This window comes from Pan troglodytes, chromosome 4 (assembly GCF_028858775.2).
Source record: "Pan troglodytes isolate AG18354 chromosome 4, NHGRI_mPanTro3-v2.0_pri, whole genome shotgun sequence".
Classification (NCBI taxonomy): domain Eukaryota; kingdom Metazoa; phylum Chordata; class Mammalia; order Primates; family Hominidae; genus Pan; species Pan troglodytes.
Window position 1 is genome coordinate 178,584,472 of NC_072402.2, and position 24,052 is coordinate 178,608,523.

The 24,052-nt window shown below is 48.5% G+C and overlaps 1 protein-coding gene and 1 pseudogene across 1 annotated transcript; one reads left to right on the top strand and one right to left on the bottom strand.

The window, feature by feature from the left end:
* The first annotated feature begins 8,003 nt into the window (after positions 1-8,003).
* LOC471779 (protein O-mannosyl-transferase TMTC4-like) lies at positions 8,004-9,131 on the top strand (annotated as a pseudogene).
* Positions 9,132-17,873: 8,742 nt separating this feature from the next.
* OR2V1 (olfactory receptor family 2 subfamily V member 1) lies at positions 17,874-19,134 on the bottom strand. The gene has a single exon (XM_016953414.4). It carries the CDS (start codon positions 19,120-19,122, stop codon positions 18,175-18,177), a length of 948 nt encoding a protein of 315 aa, XP_016808903.2. The 5' UTR covers positions 19,123-19,134; the 3' UTR covers positions 17,874-18,174.
* Between the last annotated feature and the right edge of the window lie 4,918 nt (positions 19,135-24,052).

The following is a 24,052-nucleotide window of genomic DNA, read 5'->3' on the forward strand; positions in this document are numbered from 1 at the left end:
TACTATTGTTTTAACTGAGTGTATTTTTTATACATTCACTTATTTTATTCTGGAATTGCCTGTTCATATCCTTTGCTATTTTCCCTCATGGAGGTTTTAATGGTTTAACCAATTTTTAGAAGTTCTTTACATGTGTTTAATATAGAAATATAAATATTTACTTATTCCAGACATTTGTTATATTTTATATGTAATGTGTGTATTATCTCCTAATCTGTTATATGTGTTGCAAATATTTTCACTGAGGTTGTCCCTTAATTTTTCTTTTTTTTTGAGATAGTGTCTCGCTCTGTCACCCAGGCTGGAGTGCAGTGCTGTGATCTCAGCTCATTACAACCTCTGTCTCCCAGGTTCAAGAGATTCTCCTGCCTCAGCCTCCTGAGTAGCTGGGATTACAGGTGCACACCACCACGCCTCGCAAATTTTTGTATTTTTAGTAGAGATGGGTTTTGCCATATTGGCTGGCTGGTCTTGAACTCCTGACCTCAAGTGATCTGCCCACCTTGGCCTCCCAAAGTGCTGGGATTGCAGGTGTGAGCCACTGCACCTGGCCGTCCCTTAATTTTTAACAGTGATAAAGTTAAACTGTAACACTTGGTTCATCACTGTCTCCTGCCCTTAGACTGTAAGCTTATGACCACAGGGACCTGGCCTGTCTGCTCACCACTGCACCCCTAGAGCCTGTCTGGCCTTCATCATGGCTGCCACAAAAGCCGCAGGCTGTGACTGAGTTTTAGATGGGTCACTTGGTGCAATTTCACAGGAATGTCCAGTGATGAACAAGACCATGCAAGGAACCAGGCAGGGGCAGCAGATCCATCATTCCTTTCTTAGGATTCCTTGGGTGTTGCTTCCAGGGCACCCCTGCTGTGCCTGCCTCCTTGGGTGTCTGTAGGAGCTCCGCCTCCTTTCTGTCTCTTTCCAAAGCTGCAGCCCACCCTTCTGAGAGGACACAGCCTCTTCAGTGCTCTGGACAAGTCTATGGGACTTCACTGAGTAAGGAGAGGTTGTGGTTTATTATTAGAGATGGGGTCTTGCCGCATTGCGCAGGCTGTACCCCAACTCCCGGGCTCAAGCAGTAGCTGGGAATACAGGCATGCGCCACCCCACCCCACTGGCTTTTTTGCACGTCATTTTGAACAACTGATCATTAATGAGTAACAGATAAGGGATATCGAAAGCAGCGAACATATAATACTTCCCGAAGCTTAGGAACTATTGACGCCCTACAGCCAAAGACCACCAGGGACGTACAAGCAGCCTCCGGCCAAAGACCACCAGGGACGCACAGGCAGTTGAACAAGTACAGATTATCGCTCATTGCAGTGAAGGAGAACACACACTTCAGGGAATTGTGGGTGTCTCCCGGGAAGACGGTCTTAGAAGGCATTAATAGGATTTGGACTTTAGCTGGGCATTTGCGGGCAGGGTCTGAGTTTGCTTTAAACTGGATGCTGTTAGAAAGTGAGGGCGGTTCCATGACTGGGTGTCTCGATAAACGATATCTAACCTATGAGAAGGGAAGACTAGAGGGAAGATAAAGCTGTAATTGGCAAAGACGTAACAGCCACAGGTTTCGGCTGGGAGTGGGTGTTTGCTGCTTTGTGGGTGGTGCAGTCAACTTGCTCCCATCTGTGCTTAGATACGGTGATGAAGTGGCCTGGCTTGGTCTCCTTTCATCTTTGTCTCCAAGCTCTGTCTGGGGCTGGCGTTCTGTGGGGCTGCTTATGTCCAGCAGGAGAACAGCATGCTGCGGCTGTGAGTGCCACGCCAGCTTCCAAATGTCAGGGCTGCTCTTTAAAAACTTATTTTTTTCAGAAGTTGTTGTGGCCCCTGGTTGATCCCTGTGACCTTGTGTCCTGGCTTTCGTAGTATCGCCTCAATGCAAAATATTTTCCTTATGTTCCATTGGCCAGAATGCATGTGCTGGCATTTGGATCTGAAAATTTACATCCTATATAAAAAAAAAAATCCTGATGCTTGTTAGTGCTAGCTGCTCCTTATCTAAGCACCTGCTACACGCCAGGCATTCACCGTGAACTTCCAGACTCTAATCTTAACTAAAACCCCATGTGGTAGGCTTCATTATCCTTGTACGCTTGATGGAGGCATTTAACTTGCCTGCAGTCACACAGCTAAGAGGTGACATAAATACAAGTGGAATTCAGGTGCAGGTGTCCTGACTCCAAAACTCAGCTGCCTTCCACCAGCTACATGATCTCTTCTGAGTTTGAGCCCCAAAGACTTCATTGTAGGCTGATATTTTGCAAGTTTCTCAACTGCCAGATGGGGTCCCAACAACCCCCTTCACCCCTCTCCCAGAAGACCCCGTCTGGGTGGAGCACTAGGTGCCTCCCGAGCCCATCAGAGGAGGCTGATTTGAGGGGGTGGTTTGCAGCCCCGAGGCCCTCCAGACCCTGGGAGACAGGCTTGCCCTGGAGGAAGCTGCCCTTTCCAAGCGCTCAGTAGGCCCACCCAGTTCCGCACGCTCCTTCACAATCTCCATGCACTTGGCCCTCAGTCCAGACCTAGAAAGAAGATTCTATGATCAGCTCATTTGCAGATGAGGAAACCAGGCAGGGTAGGAAGTGGGAGGGTCCCACCAGACAGACCCTCAGGTACTAGTGCCCCTCACCCCCCAGGCACCCCTCGTGGCCACGCCCACCTGCCAGTGTGGGACAGTGTCGATACTTAACCCTAGCAATCCTGAATTACTGTGCCCTGGGCCGGCAGGTGCCAACTCCTAGACTCTTTGTGGTCACTGCACGGTAGGTTCTGTTGTCTTGTTTACTGGTGAAGACACCGAGGCTCCTCGGGTGTGCTGGGGCTGACCTGGACGCATGCTCTGGTCTGGCTCTAACGACCCACAGTGGGAACCTCATGCAGACAACGTCCCAGCACCGTGACTTGCATGATGCCCACTGGAAACGCACGCCCGCCCCTTAGGTTGGGCTCCCAGCAGATGACTCTGAAGCAGAGACTTGGTTTTTTCATTCTGTTTGTTTGTGTTTTTTGGAAGGGTTTTGCTCTGTTGTCCAGACTGGAATGCAGCGGCTGGATCACAGCTCACTGCAGCCTCCTCCTCCTAGCCTCAAGCAATCCTCCCACCTCAGCCCTCCGAGGAGCTGAGACTATAGGCACACACCACCAGGCCATGCTAATTTTTTTTCTGTGTTTTTTTTCCTGTTGTTGTTTTGTAAGTAAGGGGTTTTGTCACGTTGTGCAGGCTGGTCTTGAACTCCCGGGCTCAAGCAATTCACCTGCCTTGGCCCCTCAAAGTTGTGGGATTCAAGGGCCATCGTGCCCGGCCTTGAAGCAGAGCTTCATGTGCAGGAAGGTTTTGGGGGAGTGCTGTTGGGATCAGCATCTTCAAGGGAGGGAGGGAGGCATGACTGGGCAGAGGGAGGAGCTGAGCGGCAAGACAGTTACCACTGAGGCCTCAGCCCACCCCAGGGCTGCTGGGAGGGGCCTGCAGGAACGTCCAGTGGAGGTGAGGCTGAGGTGGGAGGGCCTGGCCTTTGTGCCCCTGTTCCAATCAGTCTTTGGGTTCTGGCTGCTTCCAGGGAGGAGGCGTGGCCCTGGGTGAGGCATTTCCCTTTCCCCAGGGCAATGCCTACAGAGGGGTTCAGTGCAGGCTGTGCTCCCAATCGAGGGGTGCGTCTGGTCTGGGTGGAGGGATCTGCATGGGGCATCGCAGCATCCACCCCACTATGGTCACCAAAGACCCGTGCAAGAACCTTCCCAGCAGCACTGTTCTATTGCATAGACGTCCAAACTGGAAACTTCCCCAATGTCCATCAGTGGAGAATGGATAAACAAGGTGTGATGCTGACAATAGTAAACTTCCACCTGCGCCTTGAGCTCCTGGGAAACGGCGACTATTAAGAAATCCTCCACCCTCTCAAGCAGTTTGAAAATTTTTCGAGGAACTTAGAACTACCCTTTGACCCAGCAATCTCATTACTGGGTTTACATCCAAAAGAAATAATTGTTTCACCAAAAAGACACCTGGCGCTTGTATTTTCATCGCAGTGCTGTTCACAATAGCGAAGCCACGGTGCCCATCCATGGTGGACTGCATAAAGTGTGATACAAAGACACCATGGGATATGACACAACCATCAAAAAGAATGAAATCATGTCCTTTGCAGCAACATGGATGCAGTGGAAGCCATCATTCTAAGTGAGTTAAGGAAGGAACAGAAAATCAAATACTGCATGTTCTCACCTGTAAGTGGGAGCTAAACACTGGGTAGTCATGGACGTAAAGATGGCAACAAGGGATGCTGGGGACTCCTAGGGGGGAGGGAGGAAGGGAGAGGGTAGGGGTTGTAAAACTATAGGGTGCTATGCTCAGTACCTGGGTGAGGGGATCGTTCATACCCCAAACCTCAGCACCACACAATATACCCAGGTAACAAACCCGCAGATATACCCCTTGAATCCGAAATAAAAGTTGAAATTATTAAAAAGAAAATAGAAGAAATGCCCCACCCTCCTGTAGGCCTTTCCCCTGCCACATGGATAAGGCAGGATGGTGAACCCCTGTTGACCAACGATGAGGCCAGATCCAGACCCTCCAAATTCCCGATCTTCAACTCATGAGTGACTAGCTGAACTGTTTGTCCGCACTGACCAATCTGGATAAAATGCCTGTTGACTTGTCCATACTTTAGTCAGGCTTCCTGGTTCCCCACAGGCTGTGACCTTGGCCCACCTTGAGCAGCATGGGAACCCCTCTAACAGCCCCTCCTCAGAATCTCAATTTCAAGGGAACACTCCCTGGTGCACTGTCCCATCTGTCACTGCTCATCCCGCCCCACCTGCCGCGGTCTTTCTAGCCTTGCTGACGCCTCCCTGCAAATGTGAAGCCCTTTCTGTAGCCTGGGACAGGGGTTCTTGCTGTCAAAGGATGGACCTCCTACTGCAACAGCCCCCTCCCTACTGCAGGGGGCTCTCCTCAGGCTGGAGTGCAGTGTTGCCATCTCAGCTCACTACAGCCTTGACCTCCTAGGCTCAAACAATTCTCCTGCCTCAGCCTTCCCAGTAGCTGAGACCACAGCTGCTTGCCACCACACCTGGCTAATTTTCGTATTTTTCGTAGAGACCGGGGTCTCCCCATGTTGCCCACGTGGGTCTTGAACTCCTGGGCTCAAGTGATCCACTTGCCTCAGCCTCCCAAAGTGCTGGGATTACAGGCATGAGCCACACACCTGGCTGAGAGTGTGTTAAGATACTTAAAATCTCAGGCCAGGCGCGGTGGCTCACGCCTATAATCCCAGCATTTTGGGAGGTCCAGGCCAGAGGATCCCTTGAGGCCAGGATTTCAAGACTCACCCGGGAAACAAGAGGAAAACCTAGTCTCCACAAAAAATAAAAGAAAAACTTAGCCACAGCGGCAGTGAGCTATGATTGTGACACTGCACTCCAGCCTGAGCCACAGAGGAGAACATGTCTCAAAAAAATAAAACATAAATAAAAACGCCTATCTCTGGGCTCCCCCTCAGAGTCTGTTTGCTAGGGCTGGGCTGGGGTCCAGGAATTTCCATTTCTAACAAGTTCCCAGGAGATGCTGCTGCTGCGTGCAGAACCTCAGCCACAGGGGAAGGTAGCTTTCTGTGACTTGCTGTTTACTACTTGTTAAAATTCGCTGAGACATTGGATGATAAGGTGTAGCCCTGTGGGGTTGAGATCTAAATGATTCTTATTGTGTATAAAAGATAGCCCAGCAGCTACAGGTTTATTGCCTTGGAATTTATTAACCTGTTTTGTATCAAACTTAGCATTTATATCCATCCTTCTTCCTCCCTGAGGGCATAACCCCACTTCTCTAACTCCCCATGACTCAGACTCGCCATCCTGACAGTTCCCTCATCAATGAGCTATACGCCTTTGCGTGTGTTTGCTGTATAAGTACATGACATATTGATGAGATACACAGTATGTATATGTGTTGTTAATGTTTCAAAGATTATGCTTTCATGGCAGAAACATCTATATATATGCTCCAAGACATGTATGGTTGTTCCTTACATCACCATAGTATAGGAAACCTGGAAGGAAACAATTCACATGTGATCACTAGGGGTGTGGGTACACAGCACATGGTCTATCCACGTTATACACTCAAAAATAGTGAAGTGTGGGCCTCTAGGCATGGCAGAGGGCAGAAGCTGGCAAATCTGTTCCCACACCCAAAAGTATAAAATGGGACAAAATTGTCAAGAGCGATCATTTCAGAGCTCTCAAAATTGACCAAAGGCAAATCATCAAATGGAGAAACATATACTCATAATAAAAAGCTGCCAGAACTTCTAGTTAGAACAGCAGGACTTTGCAGCCTTCTTGCCTGGAGCTGCTGTCATTCTGGCACCCTGCCCTGATATCCCAGGCTGGGCCGGCCTTGAAAACCAGTAGTCTCACCCACAAAGGGGGCTGATTTAATTTGGAACTGGGAAAAAAACTCAGACCTGCTGATGAGATGGGATTGTTCCCTTGATTTTGACCCCCTTCATGGGTGGGAACTGGAGAGGCTCGTTTCACTCAGCCTGCTGGGTGGGGGGTGGGGGGATGGGGAACACTGCGTCTATGAAAACATTTTAAAAATTGCCATGTATGGTGGCTCCCACTTGTGGTCCCAGCTACTTGGGAGGCTGAGGTGGGAGGAACATTGAGCCCAGGAGTTTAAGGTTGCGGTGAGCTGTGAGTCCACCACTGAATTCCAGCCTGGGCAACAGAGTGAGGCCTTCTCTCAAAAAAAAAAAAAAAAAAAAAAAAAAAAAAATTGCATCGTGTGAATATACTGATGTGGGAGGTAGAAAGAAATTATTTGGGCAGATAGTGAGGGCAAAAGAGTCCTTGGCAGAATTTCCCTTCTAACAAAAAGCAGCCTCCAAAATCATTTCTTTTCTAACAAAAAGCAGCCTGAAAAATCGAGCTTGAAACATAGAGATAAGCCAGCTGGAAGTCTGCACGGGGGAACGCTGGCAGCCGTGCCAGTAGAAAAGGGCCAGACATGTCCCACACGGAGGCTCCATCCTCCCTTTTTTGGTTACCACATGTACAGTAATAAAGAAATGGGCAACACGCTCTTCTTGTTCTCTTTCCTCGGCTACTGTAAAGCATTTAGGGACAGTAACAAGGAGGGAGCACATTCTTCCACCTGGGCAACATGCTGCTCTTCTTGTTATCCTTCCGTGGCTACTGTAAAGCATTTAGGGACAGTAACAAGGAGGGAGCACGTTCTTCCACCTGGGCAACACGCTGCTCTTCTTGTTATTCTTCCGTGGCTACTGTAAAGCATTTAGAGACAGTAACAAGGAGGGAGCACGTTCTTCCACCTGGGCAACACGCTGTTCTTCTTGTTATGCTTCCGTGGCTACTGTAAAGCATTTAGAGACAGTAACAAGGAGGGAGCACGTTCTTCCACCTGGGCAACACGCTGCTCTTCTTGTTATTCTTCCGTGGCTACTGTAAAGCATTTAGAGACAGTAACAAGGAGGGAGCACATTCTTCCACCTGGGCAACACGCTGTTCTTCTTGTTATGCTTCCGTGGCTACTGTAAAGCATTTAGAGACAGTAACAAGGAGGGAGCACATTCTTCCACCTGGGCAACACGCTGCTCTTCTTGTTATCCTTCCGTGGCTACTGTAAAGCATTTAGAGACAGTAACAAGGAGGGAGCACGTTCTTCCACCTGGGCAACATGCTGCTCTTCTTGTTATCCTTCCGTGGCTACTGTAAAGCATTTAGAGACAGTAACAAGGAGGGAGCACGTTCTTCCACCTGGGCAACACGCTGCTCTTCTTGTTATTCTTCCGTGGCTACTGTAAAGCATTTAGAGACAGTAACAAGGAGGGAGCACGTTCTTCCACCTGGGCAACATGCTGCTCTTCTTGTTATCCTTCCGTGGCTACTGTAAAGCATTTAGAGACAGTAACAAGGAGGCAGCACGTTCTTCCACCTTCTGGGTGCTGCTGAGCATCTTTCTGGGAGCAGTGGCCATGCTGTGCAAAGAGAAAGGGATCACCGTGCTGGGTTTGAACGTGGTGTTTGACATCTTGGTGAGAGGCAAATTCAATCTTCTGGAAATTGTCCAGAAGGTACCACATAAGGACAAGTCAGGAGAGAATCTTGGCATGCTCAGGAACCGGGGCCTCCTCTTCAGAATGACCCTGCTCGCCTCCGGAGGGGCTGGGATGCTCTCCGTGCGCTGGAGGATCATAGGCCCGGGCCCGCCGGCCTTCACCGAGGAGGACAACTGGGCCTCCTTTGCTGACCGCGTGCTGGCGAGGGCCATAAACGACAATTACTCCTATTCATTGAATGCCTGGCTGCTGCTGCGTCCCTGGTGGCTGTGTTTTGATTGGTCAGTGGGCTGCAGCCCCCTCATGAAGTCCGTCAGCGACTGGAGGGTAATTGCATTTGCAGCGCTCTGGTTCTGCCCAATTGGCCTAATACGCCAAGCCCTGTGCTCTGCAGACGGCCACCAGAGAAGGATCCTTACTCTGGGCCTGGGATTGCTCGTTATCCCGTTTCTCCCCGCAAGTAACCTGTTCTTCCGAGTGGGCTTCGTGGTCCCGAGCGTGGGGTGCTGTGTGATGCTGCTTTTTGGATTCGGAGCCTGCGCAAACACACCGAGAAAAAGCAGCTCTTCGCTGCCGTGGTGCTGGGAATCCTACTCAGCAAGATGCTGAGAGGCTGAGATGCGCGGTGCGCGGCGGCGAGTGGCGGAGCGAGGGGCGGTTTTCAGAGGCGCTGTTCACTGCAACATCGGCAGAAACCTGGCTGCTAAAGGCAACCAGACGGGCGCCATCAGATACTACCGGGAAGCTGTAAGCTTAAATCCCAAGTATGTTCATGCCGTGAATAATCTTGCAAATGTCTTAAAAGAAAGGAATGAGCTACAGGAAGCTGAGGAGCTGCTGTCTTTGGCTGTTCAAATGCAGCCAGACTTTGCCGCTGCGTGGATGAGTCTAGGCACAGCGCGGAGCAGCCTGAAACGCTTTGAAACCGCCAAGCAAAGTTACCCGACGGCGAGTAAACAGAAGGAAATACCCAGATTGTTACTACAGCCTCCGGCGTCTGCTGATCTCAATCGCCAGGTGGACGCCTTGAACGTGGAGAAATGCACCGAGCTGAAACCAGCGCGCAGCCTGGCCTGGAACAACGTGGTTACACTGCTCACGACCCAGGTAATGCAGCCCAAGCCGAGGCAGTTGGAAGAGACGCACTGGAATTAATACCTGATGATCACTCATGTTCTCCTTGGCAAACGTGCTGGGGAAATCCCAGAAATACAGGGAATCGGAAGCCTTACTCCTCAAGGCAATTAAAGCAAATCCAAATGCTGCAGGTTACCGTGGTAATTTGGCTGTGCTTTATCATCGCTGGGGACACCTAGACTCGGCCAAGAAACGCTATGAAGTCTCCTTGCAGCTTGACCCCACGGCATCAGGAACTAAGGAGAATTACGGCCTGCTAAGAAGAAAGCTAGCGCAAATGCAAAAGAAAGACGCTGATCCTTTTTCCTTCATGTTTGGAGTCTGAGTGTGTGTGTGCATGAGGCATATCTTTAATAGTATGTGGTTACATTTAACCATTTAAAAGTCTCAGACATGTTATTTTATCGATTTTTTTTGGTGCAAAAAGATGATAGCACCAGCAATATACTCTTGAATGCTTGATATGATTTTTCATCGAAATTGTATTTTTTCAGGCAACTCAAATGTAATTCTAAAATTCCAAAATTGTCTTTTTTAATTAAACAGAAAAAGAGAAAAAAATTATCTTGAGCAACTTTTAGTAGAATTGAACATACATTTGGGATCTGAGCCTTTTCGTGCATGGACTAGCACTATTAAACTTCAATTATGACCAAGAAAGGATAGACTGACTCCTACAATTTGTATAAATATTGAATGTGTCTGTATATTAGCATTTTTATTTAATGAAAAAGCAAATAAGATTCTTGTTTTTTAATCTCTCTTTTTTTAAAGCAATATACTGTGAACTTCGCTTGTAAGAAAATATTTATTTGTATTTTTATGTCTGGAATAGGGCAAATAATCGAACGAGGAATGGAAATTTTAACATGTAGTACAGCTACATGCTGTTCCCCACAGGAAGAAATTGACTCTTGCAGTAGTTTTGGATGCTCTGACTTGTGCAATTTCAATACATAGGTGGTTATGCATAATCGATTACTATCAATAGAAAGTTCAAGCCATGCTTTAGGCAAGGGCAGGCAGCCTCACATCTTTATGTTTGTTACATCCAGGGTAAAGAGGGCAACATATCTGTGCAAGTTGCTTTTGAGTGTTTTTAACTGAAAAGCTGTTTTCCATTTTGCTTAATGAAACTACAGAAATTACTCTATCCAGAAAACGCAAAATTTTCTCTCAAATGGAGCCACATTTATGGTATTTTTAAGAATTGAGTTGTTCCTGCTGTTTTTTATTTGATCCAAACAATGTTTTGTTTTGTTGTTCTCTGCATGCTGTTGACCTAATGATTTATGCAATCTCTGGAATTTCTTATGCAGTAAAATTATTACACAAACTAGCAAAAAAAAAAAAAAAAAAAGAAAGAAAGAAAAGAAAAGAAATGGGGAACACAGGGCAGCTCAGGCAGAGAACCCATCTGCGTACTAAAAGATTAGTATGGGGAGTACCAGAGATTTGTGGCCTATGCAAATGGCATGCCTGGTCCACCCAGTTTTTCTTGCCTGATGTAGATCAGACACCACCTCCTCACCAGCTCATCAGTAACACCCCCTGCATTTCACTGTGGATCCAGGAGCCCATTTTTTCTGAGACCCCTCTCTGTAGCAGAGTGGTTATCTTTCTTTCACCTATTAAACTTCTGCTCTTGGCCAGGTGTGGTGGCTCACACTTGTAATCCCAGCACTTTGGGAGGCTGAGGTGGGCAGGAGGTCAGGAGTTCGAGACCAGCCTGGCCAACATGGTGAAACTCCATCTCTACTAAAAATACAAAAACTAGCCGGGCGTGGTGGCACACGCCTGTAATCCCAGTTACTTGGGAGGCTGAGGCAGGAGAATTGCTTGAACCCGGGAGGCAGAGGTTGCAGTGAGCTGAGATGGCACCACTGCATTCCAGCCTGGGTGATAGAGTGAGACTCCATCTCAAAAACAAAACAAAACAAAACAAACAAAAAAACTTCTGCTTTTAATCTCACTCTTTGTGTGTTCACATCCTTGATCTCCATCACCATGAGACAATGAACCTTGAGTATTATCCCAGACAACGAGGCCGCTTCAGTACACATTTGGTTTATCCATTCATCAACTGATGGACATTTATGTTGTTTCCACTTTTTGGCTATCATGAACAATGATACCATAAACAGTTGAGTACAATTCTTTACATAAACACGTTTTCAATTATCTTGTGTATATACCGAGGACTGGAGTTGATGGGTTGTATAGTAACCGTATGCTTAACCTTTTGGTATAGCAAAGTGAAACTTACAACATAGCAATTCCACTCATATCGTTTATATGAATGGAATTTATATGAAATTTACAGGAAAGGCAGATCAATACAGACAGAAACCAGATCACTGGTTGTCTAGGTTGGAGGCTGAGAGCCAGGGTTAGCTGCAGATGGGGATGCAGGAAATTTTTCTGGCAAAGGAACTGTTTTAACAGTGGATTGTAGTGATGGTTGCAGAATCCTATGCGGTGACTAAAAATCATTGAGCTGTAAACTTACAATGAGTGGATTTTATTGTATTGAACTGTGCCCCAATAAAGCTGTTATGGAATGCTAAACCATAAAAACAGACCCCCAAACACAGCAAAGAGGCAGTTAGTGTTTCCTAGGGATCAGCTGAGTGACAGTTGCAGTGTGCAAAATGATTCCTGTGGCCCAGAGCATAATAATGTTCACATAAGGCTTTAATGCAGCCTTGGCGGGCAGGTAACTTGCACCTTGAAACTTGAAGTTCTTGCTAGTGTTGCTTGTAATTAAGCTAAAGTAATTGTATAAATGATAAACATATGAGTAAATTTAAGGAGATGCCAAGTAAATGAAGGAGATGAGCGACCACCGCGAGACTGAAGCTGGGAGGGGCGTGATGGAAGTCATCCAATCCAAAACTGCCGGAATAGAGACCTTGCCAATAGATGAGTTTAAAAAACGAAAAGTGCATGTTACAGAAACGAAATGAGGATCCGTCATAGGATCCAGTTTATGGTCAACACGGGTGCATCCACCCAATAGTGTGTGTCCGCAGGAGGGGCCAATGTGTGCGCTGTGTTTTGTGTGTAATGTGCAAAGTCCTGGTCCTTGAGGAGATGGGGGCACTGGCTTTTATTTTCTACAGCTGTCTTTTATAATCTAAGGAGAGAAAAGCTTCTGTTGATGAGCACGCGGGGCTGCAGGAGGGTCGTGGTGCTGAGCGTGCTGGCCCTCTGCAGGGGCCGCCTGGGCAGGTCAGCTCCTCCGCTGGCTCTCAGAGTTTGAGTTTCACAACCCCTGGAGGTCCTGGTCCCTCCTGTAGAATGGCTCTGTCCAAATTTCCTCTTATAAGGACACCAGTCAAATTGGATTTGGGCCCACCCTAGTGACCTCATTTTGGTATAATCACCTCTTTAAAGACCCTATCTCCAAATTCAGTCACATTTTGAGGTCCTAGGGGTTGGAGCTCTAAGATATGAATTTTGAGGGGGACGCAATTCAGCGCCAGCAATGTCTTTCAGGCCTCAGGACTCCAGCTGAGCAGCGAGGCAGAGTCCAGACGGCAAAGGGAGGCTCTGGAGGGTTTCACAAGTGGGACCATCCTGTGCCACTTTAGGCAAAAGGTGGAAGGAAGTGATCTTCTGGGGCTGCTTGGCTGGTTGTTCCAATGAATCCAGGAGAAGCAACCAGGTTAGCTTTGCCTTTGCCCTTTGGAAATCCATTTGGATTCAGTTCCAGTGTTGCATGAGCCTAGAGGCTGTGCCAACATGGGTCCTGGGCACAGTTTAGGGACCTGCTCTGTGACCACAGGCCAGCCACTCCCATCTCTGAGCCTGTTTCACATCAACAAAATGAGAGGGTGAATGAGATGATCTCTAAGGTCCCTGCTCACCTGCAGTCACAGAGCAGGTCTGGGATTCCATCTGGCAGTGTGCAGCTGTGGAGTGGGCGGGCTCTGTGCCGAGGTCATCCTTGCAGTGTCCACAGCAAGTGAGGTGGGCTCAGTTCTTCAAAGGTGCTGATGGTTGATGTGGGAAGGCAACGGTGTAGATGCCTTTTTCTCCTTGCGCCTCTGTAACCAGGTGGAGATAGCAGTGGGATGTTCTAGTCCCTAATGTCATAAATGCGAAGTAATGAAGGAAAAAGCGGAAGGAGCCGTTTCTGCCTGGTTTTGAACCGGGAACGTTTTGCGTGTGAGGCGACGTGGGACTTTGTAATACTTGCTTCCCTTTTGTGTATGCTTAAAGTTTTCTATAATAATGGTTTAAAATATTCACAGGCAAGTTTTTTTTTTTTCCAACTTCCTTACCAAATCCTTTCCCATCAAGTTGTTCATTCAACTTATGGGGAGATTTTGCATCATACATGTGACAAATCTTCATTCCAATCAGGTGGTCAGTGTTTCCTGCCTGTGTGAATATGAAAAATTGCTTTAAGCTAGGCATGGTGGCTCATGCCTGTAATCCCAGCTACCTGGAAGGCGGAGGTGGGAGGATCACTCGAGCCCAGGAGTTTGATGCTGCAGAGAGCTATGACTGCACCACTGCATTCCAGCCTGGGCAACAAAGAAAGACCCAATCTGTAAAAATTAAAATATTTAAAATTTCAGCCGGGGAGGATGGCTCACACTTGTCATCCTGTAATTTGTTTGTTTGTCTGTTTTTGAGACAGGGTTATGCTTTGTTACCCAGGCTGGAGTGCAGTGGCACAAAACCAGAATACTGCTTATCAGACAACTGTTTTCTCATTAAGACTGCTCACATCTGATGCCCACCAAGCCACTTCCAACTTCTCAAATCCAGATCCTAACACTCATGCACATCTACCCTTGATCTTCCACTTCTGAAATACTGCGGAACGTGGTCATGGTGGTGTTTACCTTTTCTGCATAAGGAATAAACTTGGCCTTGTTTGATCAGCAGGTTTTCCAGGTGGACTTTTTTTTGAAAAAGTTAATAGAGAATAATTTTAATTCCTAAAAGCTTTGAATATTTTTTCTTCTCCTATGCATGGTTGCTCTAGTAGATGATCACAGATGTGTTTGGGTGAAGGTTGAGAAGACTTACAGTATATATTCATTTAAAAATAATTCTAAAATGAATTATCGCCCATGACCCAGATGGAAAATTATTGTGCATTATTGTGCAGTTAATCAGACGGTGACTCTAACCACAGTGGCTATTACAGATGTGGTCATCCTTAGTGGAACAAATCAGCATAGCCTTTTATACCTAATATTCAGATTTTTTGTTTTTTTTTTGAGATACAGTCTCTGATGCCCAGGCTGGAGTGCAATGGTGTACTCTCTGCTCACTGCAACCTCCGCCTCCCGAGTTCAAGCAATTCTCCTGCCTCAGCCTCCGGAATAGCTGGGATTACAGGCGCCTGCCCACCACCATGCCTGGCTAATTTTTGTATTTTTAGTAGAGACGGGGTTTCACCATATTGGCCAGGCTGGCCTTGAACTCCTGACCTTAAGTGATTCACCTGCTTTGGCCTCCCAAAGTGCTGGGTTTATAGGCATGAGCCACCACCCCTGGCCCTAATATGCACTTATTGACATGAAAAAGTATTCTTCCTCTATAACAAGTTGTAAGGCCCACAAAAAGCAGCTGTGTACATTCCAGGGCCACAACAGTGCATCTCAACAATCTTGCCTCAGGACTCCATCATTTCTCCTCCTGTGTAATATAATCCACAGAGATCTTAATCATCTTAACATGCCATAGAACACCATGTTTTGTGGAACAACTCGGATGCTTGCTCAGTGGACTATGGACAAAGTGGTTGCGGTTGTAGGGACAGAGGTCATGCACAGGTGCACCAACACGGATGGGTCCTCACCAAGCTGACCTGGTTACCACTACCACTGAGTGGCCAACCTTCCATCAGCAGAAACTCATTCTGGGCCCCAACATGGCACCTTTCCTTTTGCTACTAGCCTCCTAGAAGCAGGCTTTTATATTGGATCCCTTTTGTCACAAACGGCATAGCAATTTGACCTCACTGCGATAGACACCTTTTCTAGATTTGAATTTGCCTTCCCTGCCCACGCACATCTGACAGCACCACCATCTATGTGCAGAATGCCTCAGATACCCCAGAGTGTTCTGCACAGCATCTCTTCTGATCAAGGAACTTGTTTTCTAGCAGAAGAAGGGCAGTGATGGGCTTATGTCTGTGGAGCTGACAGGTCCTGTGTTAGTCCATCGCCCGGAAGCAGGTGTTCTCATTACGACACCAACTCTTTTACAGTGTCAGTTCAGAAACAAGACCCTGGAAAGACGGGGGCAAAGGACATAGGGAATCCAAAGTGAAGAAGAAGGTTCTAAATACCAATGATGTCTTCATGATCATTTGCCATGTTGGGGGGTGTGTGTGTGTGTCCCTGTGTGGAAGCTAATTTGTCCTCTCCCCCTCCTCTTATTGCTTTACATACCCCTGGTGGTGGAGGCTACCGTTCAGTCAAGATCGTGACTGTACATGAGGGATGACAGTGCCCACAGGCGGTGCCACGGCTGCCGAAGGGCAGCGTGTGTGGACGCGGACACATTCTTAGGAAAAGCAAAATGTCCCTGCTGTTTAGTGGAAGTTCAGCTGTGAGTGAAATGCTGTGTGGACACTGAATGGCCACAGGAGGGACCTGCACCCGCTTTTAAGCAGTTGCCTCAGCCTGCAGCCCACACTCCTGTCATCTGAGTTGTGATGCGAGGGCTGATGTGCTGTCGGGGCCCATCAGGCTCCGCCAGGAGGACACTAGAAGGAGGCTGTCAGCCAGCAAGAGCGGAAAGAAACCAATCCTCATGACTTCCTGTTTTTTCCTGTCGAAATCGTCCCAGCAATGTTTCTTCATCCTGGAAGTTGGCTCCATGCTGCAGATTTTACTTTCACACTTCCGCACTCGTCTCATCCTGCCCTTAGAAAAACACGCAGCAGCCGACTGGCCCCCACGCGTCAGCAGCCGGGACCTGAGGCCCTCTCTGAACACCTAGAGTGTCAGGAGCAACCTCACAGCAGCTGCTCCTCGGAAGCCTGGGCCCAGCTTTGGACGCCGCTTCTTCTCCCCCGCCGGCCCCCGTGCTCCGGGGGTACCACAAGGTAGGGCCAGGCAGCCCTCCAAGGTCAGGGAGATGCTTCTCCAGGGCCTCTGCTGAGCTCGGGACGCCATGGTCACTGCCTGCCCCCAGATGTTTGAGCTCCAAGGATCCCTAGTGTTCTTGTTTTGGCCATTCAGTTCTCCAGCATCTGGTTAGCAATTTTGTTTAATTTTTGTGTTTTTTTAGACACGGGGTCTCGCTCTGTCACCCAGGCTAGAGTGCAGTCAGTGGTGCAGTTCTCTTACTGTAGCCTTGAACTCCTGGGCTCAAGCCGTCCTCCCTCCTTAGCCTCCCAAGTAGCTCACACTGCAGTAGCTAGGACCAGGCTGGTCTTGTACTCCTGGCCTCAAGTGATCCCTCTGCCTCAGCCTCTCAAAGGGCTGGCATTACAGGTGTGAGCCACCGTGCCTGGCCAGCAATTCTTTACGTTAAACTTTCTCTTAAAATAACTGATGTGATTTTGTTCCTAAATGGACCCTGACTGATATATAAGTTTCAAAATAATGGCTCAGTTTATCTCCTTATTTCTTTTCCAGTCTTCATGCTCCAAGAGAGATACAGTTTTAAACCGTTAAAGAACTTGAAGTGCTAAAATGAATCACAGCTGCCACTGCAAACTTGACATGTGAACAGTGCTTTTAAAATGCTTCCATTTATATTACCTCACTTGATGCTCTCTTCTTGCATTCATTCAATAATGTTTTAATGAGCAACTGCTATTTATAAGGCACAGGGTCTGGTACTGGTAATACACTGTGAACCCCCAACATTTGAGACAGGTATCAGTTAATTTAGAAAGTTTATTTTGTCAAGGTTGAGGACGCACACCCGTGACGCGGCCCTCCGGAGGTCCTGACGACACGTGCCCAAGGTGGTCAGGGCACGCTTGGTTTTATACATTTTAGGGAGACATGAGACATCAATCAATGTGTGTAAGAAATACACTGGTTCCATCCAGAAAGGCGGGGACAACTCGAAGCAGGGAGGGGGCTTCCAGGTCACAGGTAGGTGAGAGACAAATGGTTGCAGTCTTTTGAGTTTCTGATGAGCCTCTCCAAAGGAGTCAATCAGAAGATGCATCTATCTCAGTGAGCAGAGGGCGACTTTGAAAGAATGGGAGGCAGGTTTGCCCTGAGCAGTTCCCACCTTGACTTTTCCCTTTATCCTCGTGATTTTGGGGGCCCAAGATATCCTCCTTTCATAACACACACAAAAAAACAAGATATTCCCCCCACGAGGATAACTACTAAACTGCAGGGATTTATTTTTATTACTTAAAGGAGGTTTTATAAAGCCTCTAATTGAACATAGAAAAAGGCAAAGGACTGTCCAAGAAGAGTTATAGGGACTCAATTTCTGCCATTTAGAAAGTTTCCACTTAAGATATCCACATTTGTTAGTCTAAGTCATCAATTAAATAATTTAGAAAGAATAGAAAAGGAACCGGAACGTAGAACTTAGTAAGCATCCAATAAAAGACAGCTATTACCAAGAAGAATTAAGAAATATAGCATTAAAGGGCAGAAAAACACAAAAAATAAAGAAAATAAAAAATAGAGTAAATTTAGTCCAAGGATGTCATAAACAATCAACAATGACAATAATAGCAGCCGTTGCTTCTTCATGGAGCTTTAGACTGACACATTGTGATCTTTACAAAATCCCTCAGAGCACGGGTGTCCTGATTATCTTTTTATCCTTTTTTTTTTTTTTTTGGTACAGAAATGTTCATAATGGCTTTTCTTACGATGGTCAAAACCTATAAACCATCCAATGACCACCAACAGGTGAATGGAAACAGACACTCACAAAGGTTGAGTGACTTCCCAATGTGACACAGGCAAGAAGGGGCACAGCAGGCACCAGACTCTGGGGTTCAGTGCTGGCTGCCAATCCTGCAGCGGTCCAGTCCCTTCCTCAGTGCCCCCATCACCTCCCCATTCCTCAAGCTGTAAATGAGGGGGTTCAGCATGGGAGTAAGGACTGTGTAGAAGATAGAGGCCACCTTGTCATGGCTAGGGGCCCGGTAGCGCCTAGGCCTCAGGTACATGAACATGGCTGCCCCATAGAAGAGGGTGACAGCTGTTAGGTGGGAGGAGCAGGTGGCCAGGGCTTTTTTCCAGGCCTGAGCAGAGCGTATTCGGAGCACAGCCCCTAGGATGCAAGCATAGGAGGCCATGATGATGGAGAAGGGAAGGAGAAGCATGAAGACACAGCAAGCAAAGAGGAGGGTGTCAAAAAGGGAAGTGTCTGCACAGGCCAGCTTCAATAAAGCTTGTACCTCACAGAAAAAGTGATCCACGCTCCTTGAGCCACAGTAAGGTAAGCTCATGGCTGCCACCATCTGAATCACTCCATCTATTATCCCAAAGGCCCAGGAGCTCCCAGTAATCTGGAGACAGACCTTCTGATTCATGAGGATGGGATAGTGAAGTGGGTGGCTAACGGCCACGTAGCGGTCATAAGCCATGAGTCCCAGCAAGAGCCCCTCAGATCCCACAAGAGAGACAAAAAAGCCAATTTGTGTGCCACAGCCCACAAAGGAGATGGACTTCCTGCCAGACAGGAAGTTGGCTGCCATCTTTGGCACAATGTTACAGACCAACATGAGGTCCATGAGGGAGAGCTGGCTGAGGAAGAAGTACATGGGGGTGTGAAGTCCAGCGTCCAGGTAGATGAGGAAGATGAGGAGGACATTCCCACAGAGGGCCACTGTGAAGACTGCCATAACCACGGAGAAGAGGACAAGGTCAGCAGTACTGTGGGAAAAGATGCCCAAGAGGAAGAAGCCATCTGTGTAGGACTGGTTCACCCATCTTCCCATGGCTTAGTTGTTCACTGTCACCTGAGAACATAAGAGAAATTATAAGATTGAGTGACATGTCTCTATTGTGCTCCAAATTCTTCAGTTCAACAGCGTATGCTCTGAGACATGCAGGAGGACACTCGTATTCCTGTGACACAGGTGACAGGACCTCTGCCAGCTCTGGAATTGGACTACACATCTGTATTCGTGCATATCCATACCCAGAGAGTAGACATAGGATCATTTCATGAGACCCAGGACTGTTGGACAATTCTCCTTCGGCCAGCAAAGCCCAGACTTTCCACATGGCACTGCCTCTTAGCTGGGGTCACATGGATTTGGTCAACTGTCTCTAACAGGCCTTGGTCTATTTCATGCCTGAGAGATCATTTACATGTGTTACGAAAAGGAAAGATCAAGCTGGGCACGGTGGCTCACGCCTGTAATCCCAGCACTTTGGGATGCTGAGGTGGATGGATCACCTGAGGTTGGGAGTTCAAGACCAGCCTGACCAACATGGAGAAACCCTGTCTCTACTAAAAGTACAAAATTAGCCAGGCGTGGTGGTGCATGACTGTAATCCCAGCTACTCGGGAGGCTGAGGCAGGAGAATCGCTTGAACCCAGGAGGTGGAGGTTGCAGTGAGCCGAGATTGTGCCATTGCACTCCAGCCTGGGCAACAAGAGCGAAACTCCATTTCAATTAAAAAAAGGAAAAAAACGAAAGATCATGGCAACGTGAGATGTTCTTTAGTCTTTACTTTGTTCACGTCAAAAATCCTGGGACCATTTTCAACTTCTCTATTGCTTTAATTCCCTAGGTCCAAACCATCAGAAAAGCCCCTTGGCCGTACCCTCAGTGTTTCTCAGAATCTAATTCGCAATTCCCACCTCCACCAAAACTACCCTGGTCCCAGCCACCCTCCTCTCTCTGATGGGTTATTGTAGCCTCTTCCCTGGTCTCCCAGCTTCTATCCTTGAACTCTTGAGTCTATTGTCACAGCATTTGCAGAGAGTCTGCTAAAATGTAAAGCATTTGTGTAACTTTCCTAGTGAAAGTATGTTAATGACATCCCAAATTACTCCAAATAAAGCCCAATCCTTACAGTGGAAAGCAAAGCCCTACATCACACACCACACACACACACAGACACACACACACATAGACACAGAGACATACACAGACAGACACTAATACACACATAGACACACACACAGACATATAGACACACACACAGACACATGGAAATACACAGACACACACATATACACATGAAAATACACATGCAGAAACACATAGATACACGGAGTCACACAGCCATATAAACAAAGACACACACACAGATACACACCCAGAGACATACAGACATGGAAATATACGCACAGACACGCACAGAAACACATAAGCACACATACATCCATATACAGAAACACAGAGACATACACACACACACACACAGAGTCATACACAAATACAGACATATACACAGACACACATAGACACAGTTACACACCCAGACACATGGACACACGGAAATACACACCCCGCACGTCCCTCTGAGGTCCCCTCGGGCCCCTCCCTTGCTCGCAGAGCTTCCGGGGGTCTCCTGGGCCTGGTGCCTGCACCTCCGTCCTTTGCTGGTTTTCCTTGGTGGAATGCTCTTCCCCAGGTCCCCCTCCCTCCCTGCTTCCTGTCTTTCCTCAAATGCCGGTCTTCACAGAGAGGTGTTCCGTGGAAGCCGGATGAAAACGCTGAATGTCTCGCTCTCCCAGGCCCCTTCCTGCTGCCGTTTCTCCACGGCACTGGTGCCATCTGACACCCACAGGCTCCCGTATTTGGACCGTCCCCGTCTGTGAGACAGTCCAAATGAATGAAAGCATGTTTCTGTTCACCATGACGTTGGCAGCCCCCAGAATGGTGCCTGGCTCATAGCGGGACCTCAACCCAGACGTGGTGACTGAATAAAATAATATGTGATGGAGTGACATGTGGCTGCAATTTCCATTTTCTGCAGAAAGGCTCCTGCTTCATTGGCCTTCGTCTGAGTGTCACAGGAGTTTGCTGTGTGATTTGTTTCTACCAGGGACAGTGAGTGAAAATGGAAGAAACATCTTCAGATGCTTACAAAGACGAGGACCTGCTCCACACACGGGCGGCTGTTTATCTGTGAGGCCTCTGCGTGCAGGTGCATTCATGTCCACCTTATCTCACTGCAGCGCTAAATGAGGCTGCGCCACGGGACACCACGCTCTCTGTGCCAAGACCCCAGGGAATTTCCTAAACTGGGATGGGCCTGCCCAGGCCCAGGACCCTGGAGCTGGCTGCTTGATCTGTGGCCCTAGGTCAGGGAGCTTGTCCTGGTTCGTGCCCAGGAGGGAGTTCCCGGGGTCCTTGCCACTGATGACCCCTGGAGTGATGTGGAGGGGATTTCTACAGGAGAGATCTGTTCCCACAGCGACCAAGCACCATCTCAGCCGCACTAGCCGCAGGTTCCACCCAGCAGCGAAACAAACCAGGTCCCCCCAGATCCCCCAGCAGAAGATGGGATGCCCAGCCCTACCAGCGTGTCCAGAGGCACCAGCCACAGGCACCTCCCAGGACATGCATGCCCCACTCCCCCCTCCCCCAGTCTCTTAAACTACAATACTCCATGGTTGACTGATGCCACTTCTCCCTCCATCCTGCGTGGTTCCTTTGCACTCAGACTCTTACACCCACTGTGCACTCAACCTCTCCCCTCAGCTGTGTCACGGGCTTGTTCCACCCGAAGTGGCCAAACAGACCACCTGCTCTCCCCTGGAGAAACGCCTGTTCTCCCGCTCTCAGCTCAGTCAGCGGCAGATCTGTCCAGATTCACAGGTCACAACATTCGCGTCATCCTGGACTCCTGTCCTCTCCACACACACACACGCCCCAAACATCAGAAACCCCTGCTGGCTCCCTTGCAAAACATACCCCCCAGCCAGCACGCATCCCTGCCAGCTCCCACCCGGCCACACCACCTCTAGAGTGTCCCTGGAGGATGGCAACGGCCCCAACTGCATTTGCCTCCCAGTCTACCCTGGCACACCCCAGCCCAACCTGGTCTATTTGTCACGTAGCCCTGGGGTGGACCCATCTCTGCAAGAATAAAGCCAAAGTACTTCCAGAGGAAATGCAAGACTCATCAGCAGCCCTCCACCACCACCCATGCCTTTCCTTCCACTCTCCCGGGATTCCCTCCATGCCAGTCTCCCTGCCTCCTGGAGCTGCTCCCACACAGCAGGACAAGGCCAGCTCCAGGGGGCCTGGACACTTTCACCTCCGTGCAGAAGGCTCTTCCCAGACTGGCCCTGCCTTGCTCCCTCACCTCCTCCTTGCCTTCTCAGCAAAGCCTTCCCTCAGCATCCATTTAGAGTTGAAATCCTTCTTCTTCTGCCCCCCTTCCCTGCCTTGGTTCCCACAGCAGGCATATATGCAAGGCAGGCCCCAGGCTGCTCATGTGGGTGTCTGTTCTCTGCTTTCCCAACTAGAACCTGTGTTCCCCGGTGCCACAGGTGCTCGTGGTGGGATCCCTGGCTCCCGGAACAGGGTCTGGCACATCTGTTATGAGCTCAGTCAATATTTGTTGAATGCATAAAAATTTTGTTGGCCAAGTACCCTGTCTCACACCTGTAATTCCAAAACTTTGAAAGGCTGAGGCAGAAGGATAGCTCGAGGTAGGAGTTTGAGACCAGCCTGGGCAACATAAACGAGACCTCATCTCTATTCAAAAAACAGAGAAAATTAGCCAGGCTATTGTGGCACACATCTGTAGTCCCAGCTACTCAGGTGGCTGAGGTGGAAGGATCGTTTGAGCCTGAAAGTTCAAGCTGGCAGTGATCTATGTTCACGCCACTGCACTCCAGCCTGGGTGACAGAGCGAGCTTTGTCTCCAAAATAAAAATAAAATAAAACATTACCTGGGCATGGTGGTGTGCACCTGTAGTTCCAGTTACTTGGAAGACTGAGGCAGATCATTGAGCCTAGGAATTTGAGGCTGCAGTGAGCTACGATCACACCACTGCACTCCAGCCTGAATGACAGAGCTATGACATTGTGTGATTTGGAGGGGGTTTCTACAGGAGCAAATCTGTTCCCACAGCGACCAAGCACCCTCTCAGCCCTATCAGCCATAGGCTCCACCAACCAGCAAAATACACCAGATGCCCCAGCAGAAGAACGGACTCCCAGCCTTACCACCATGTCCAGAGGCACCAGCCACTTGTGCCTCTCAGGACACAGACGGCAAGATCCTGTCTCAGAAAAAAACAAAAAATTGTATTATGAAACACAACAGAATTTATTCTTGCCTCTCACTGGCTTATCTTCCTGCTTTCTAATTTCAGACCTTTCTGTTGGGTGTTTAGTTAATGGCTTCACTTTTCTTTCTAGAAACCACAACATAGAAGAAGCCACCACATCTCTGCAATATTCTCCCCGGCACGGGAGGATCCCATCCCACATCAGCCCCCTCCTTCCTGCTCCTTCACCTTCGCACTCCCCACACATCTGTCCTTGTCTTCCTGTTGTGGACCACCCTCCACCCCAGAGACCCAGAGCCCAGTCTCCAACCCAGACAGAGGGAGGGGGACAGGAAAAGGGGAGTAAGACACCAAGGAAAGAGAGAGAGGTGGGTCAAAGGAAGAGGACGAGAAGAAAGAGTGAGGAGAGACATCACACCAGAAGACGGATGCCCCTCCAAACACCCACACGAAACAGTTACACCCTGATGGAGGCAGACAGCAGGAGGAAGAGCAAGTGCTGATGAACAAGACAAATGGGGACGTGAACCAGCAACGGGAGCAGGAGCTGCAGGGAAGAGAGAGGAGACGACAGGACAAGACCCTCACTCACCTGTGGGTGGGTCCCTGCAGGGGAACAAACTCAGCAGAGTCACCTGCGGAGGAGTTCCTAGCGTCAGAGCCAT

What these genes read in the sequence shown, in the direction of transcription:
- OR2V1 (XM_016953414.4), bottom strand. Translation starts at nt 19,122, where the DNA reads ATGGGAAGATGGGTGAACCAGTCCTACACAGATGGCTTCTTCCTCTTG.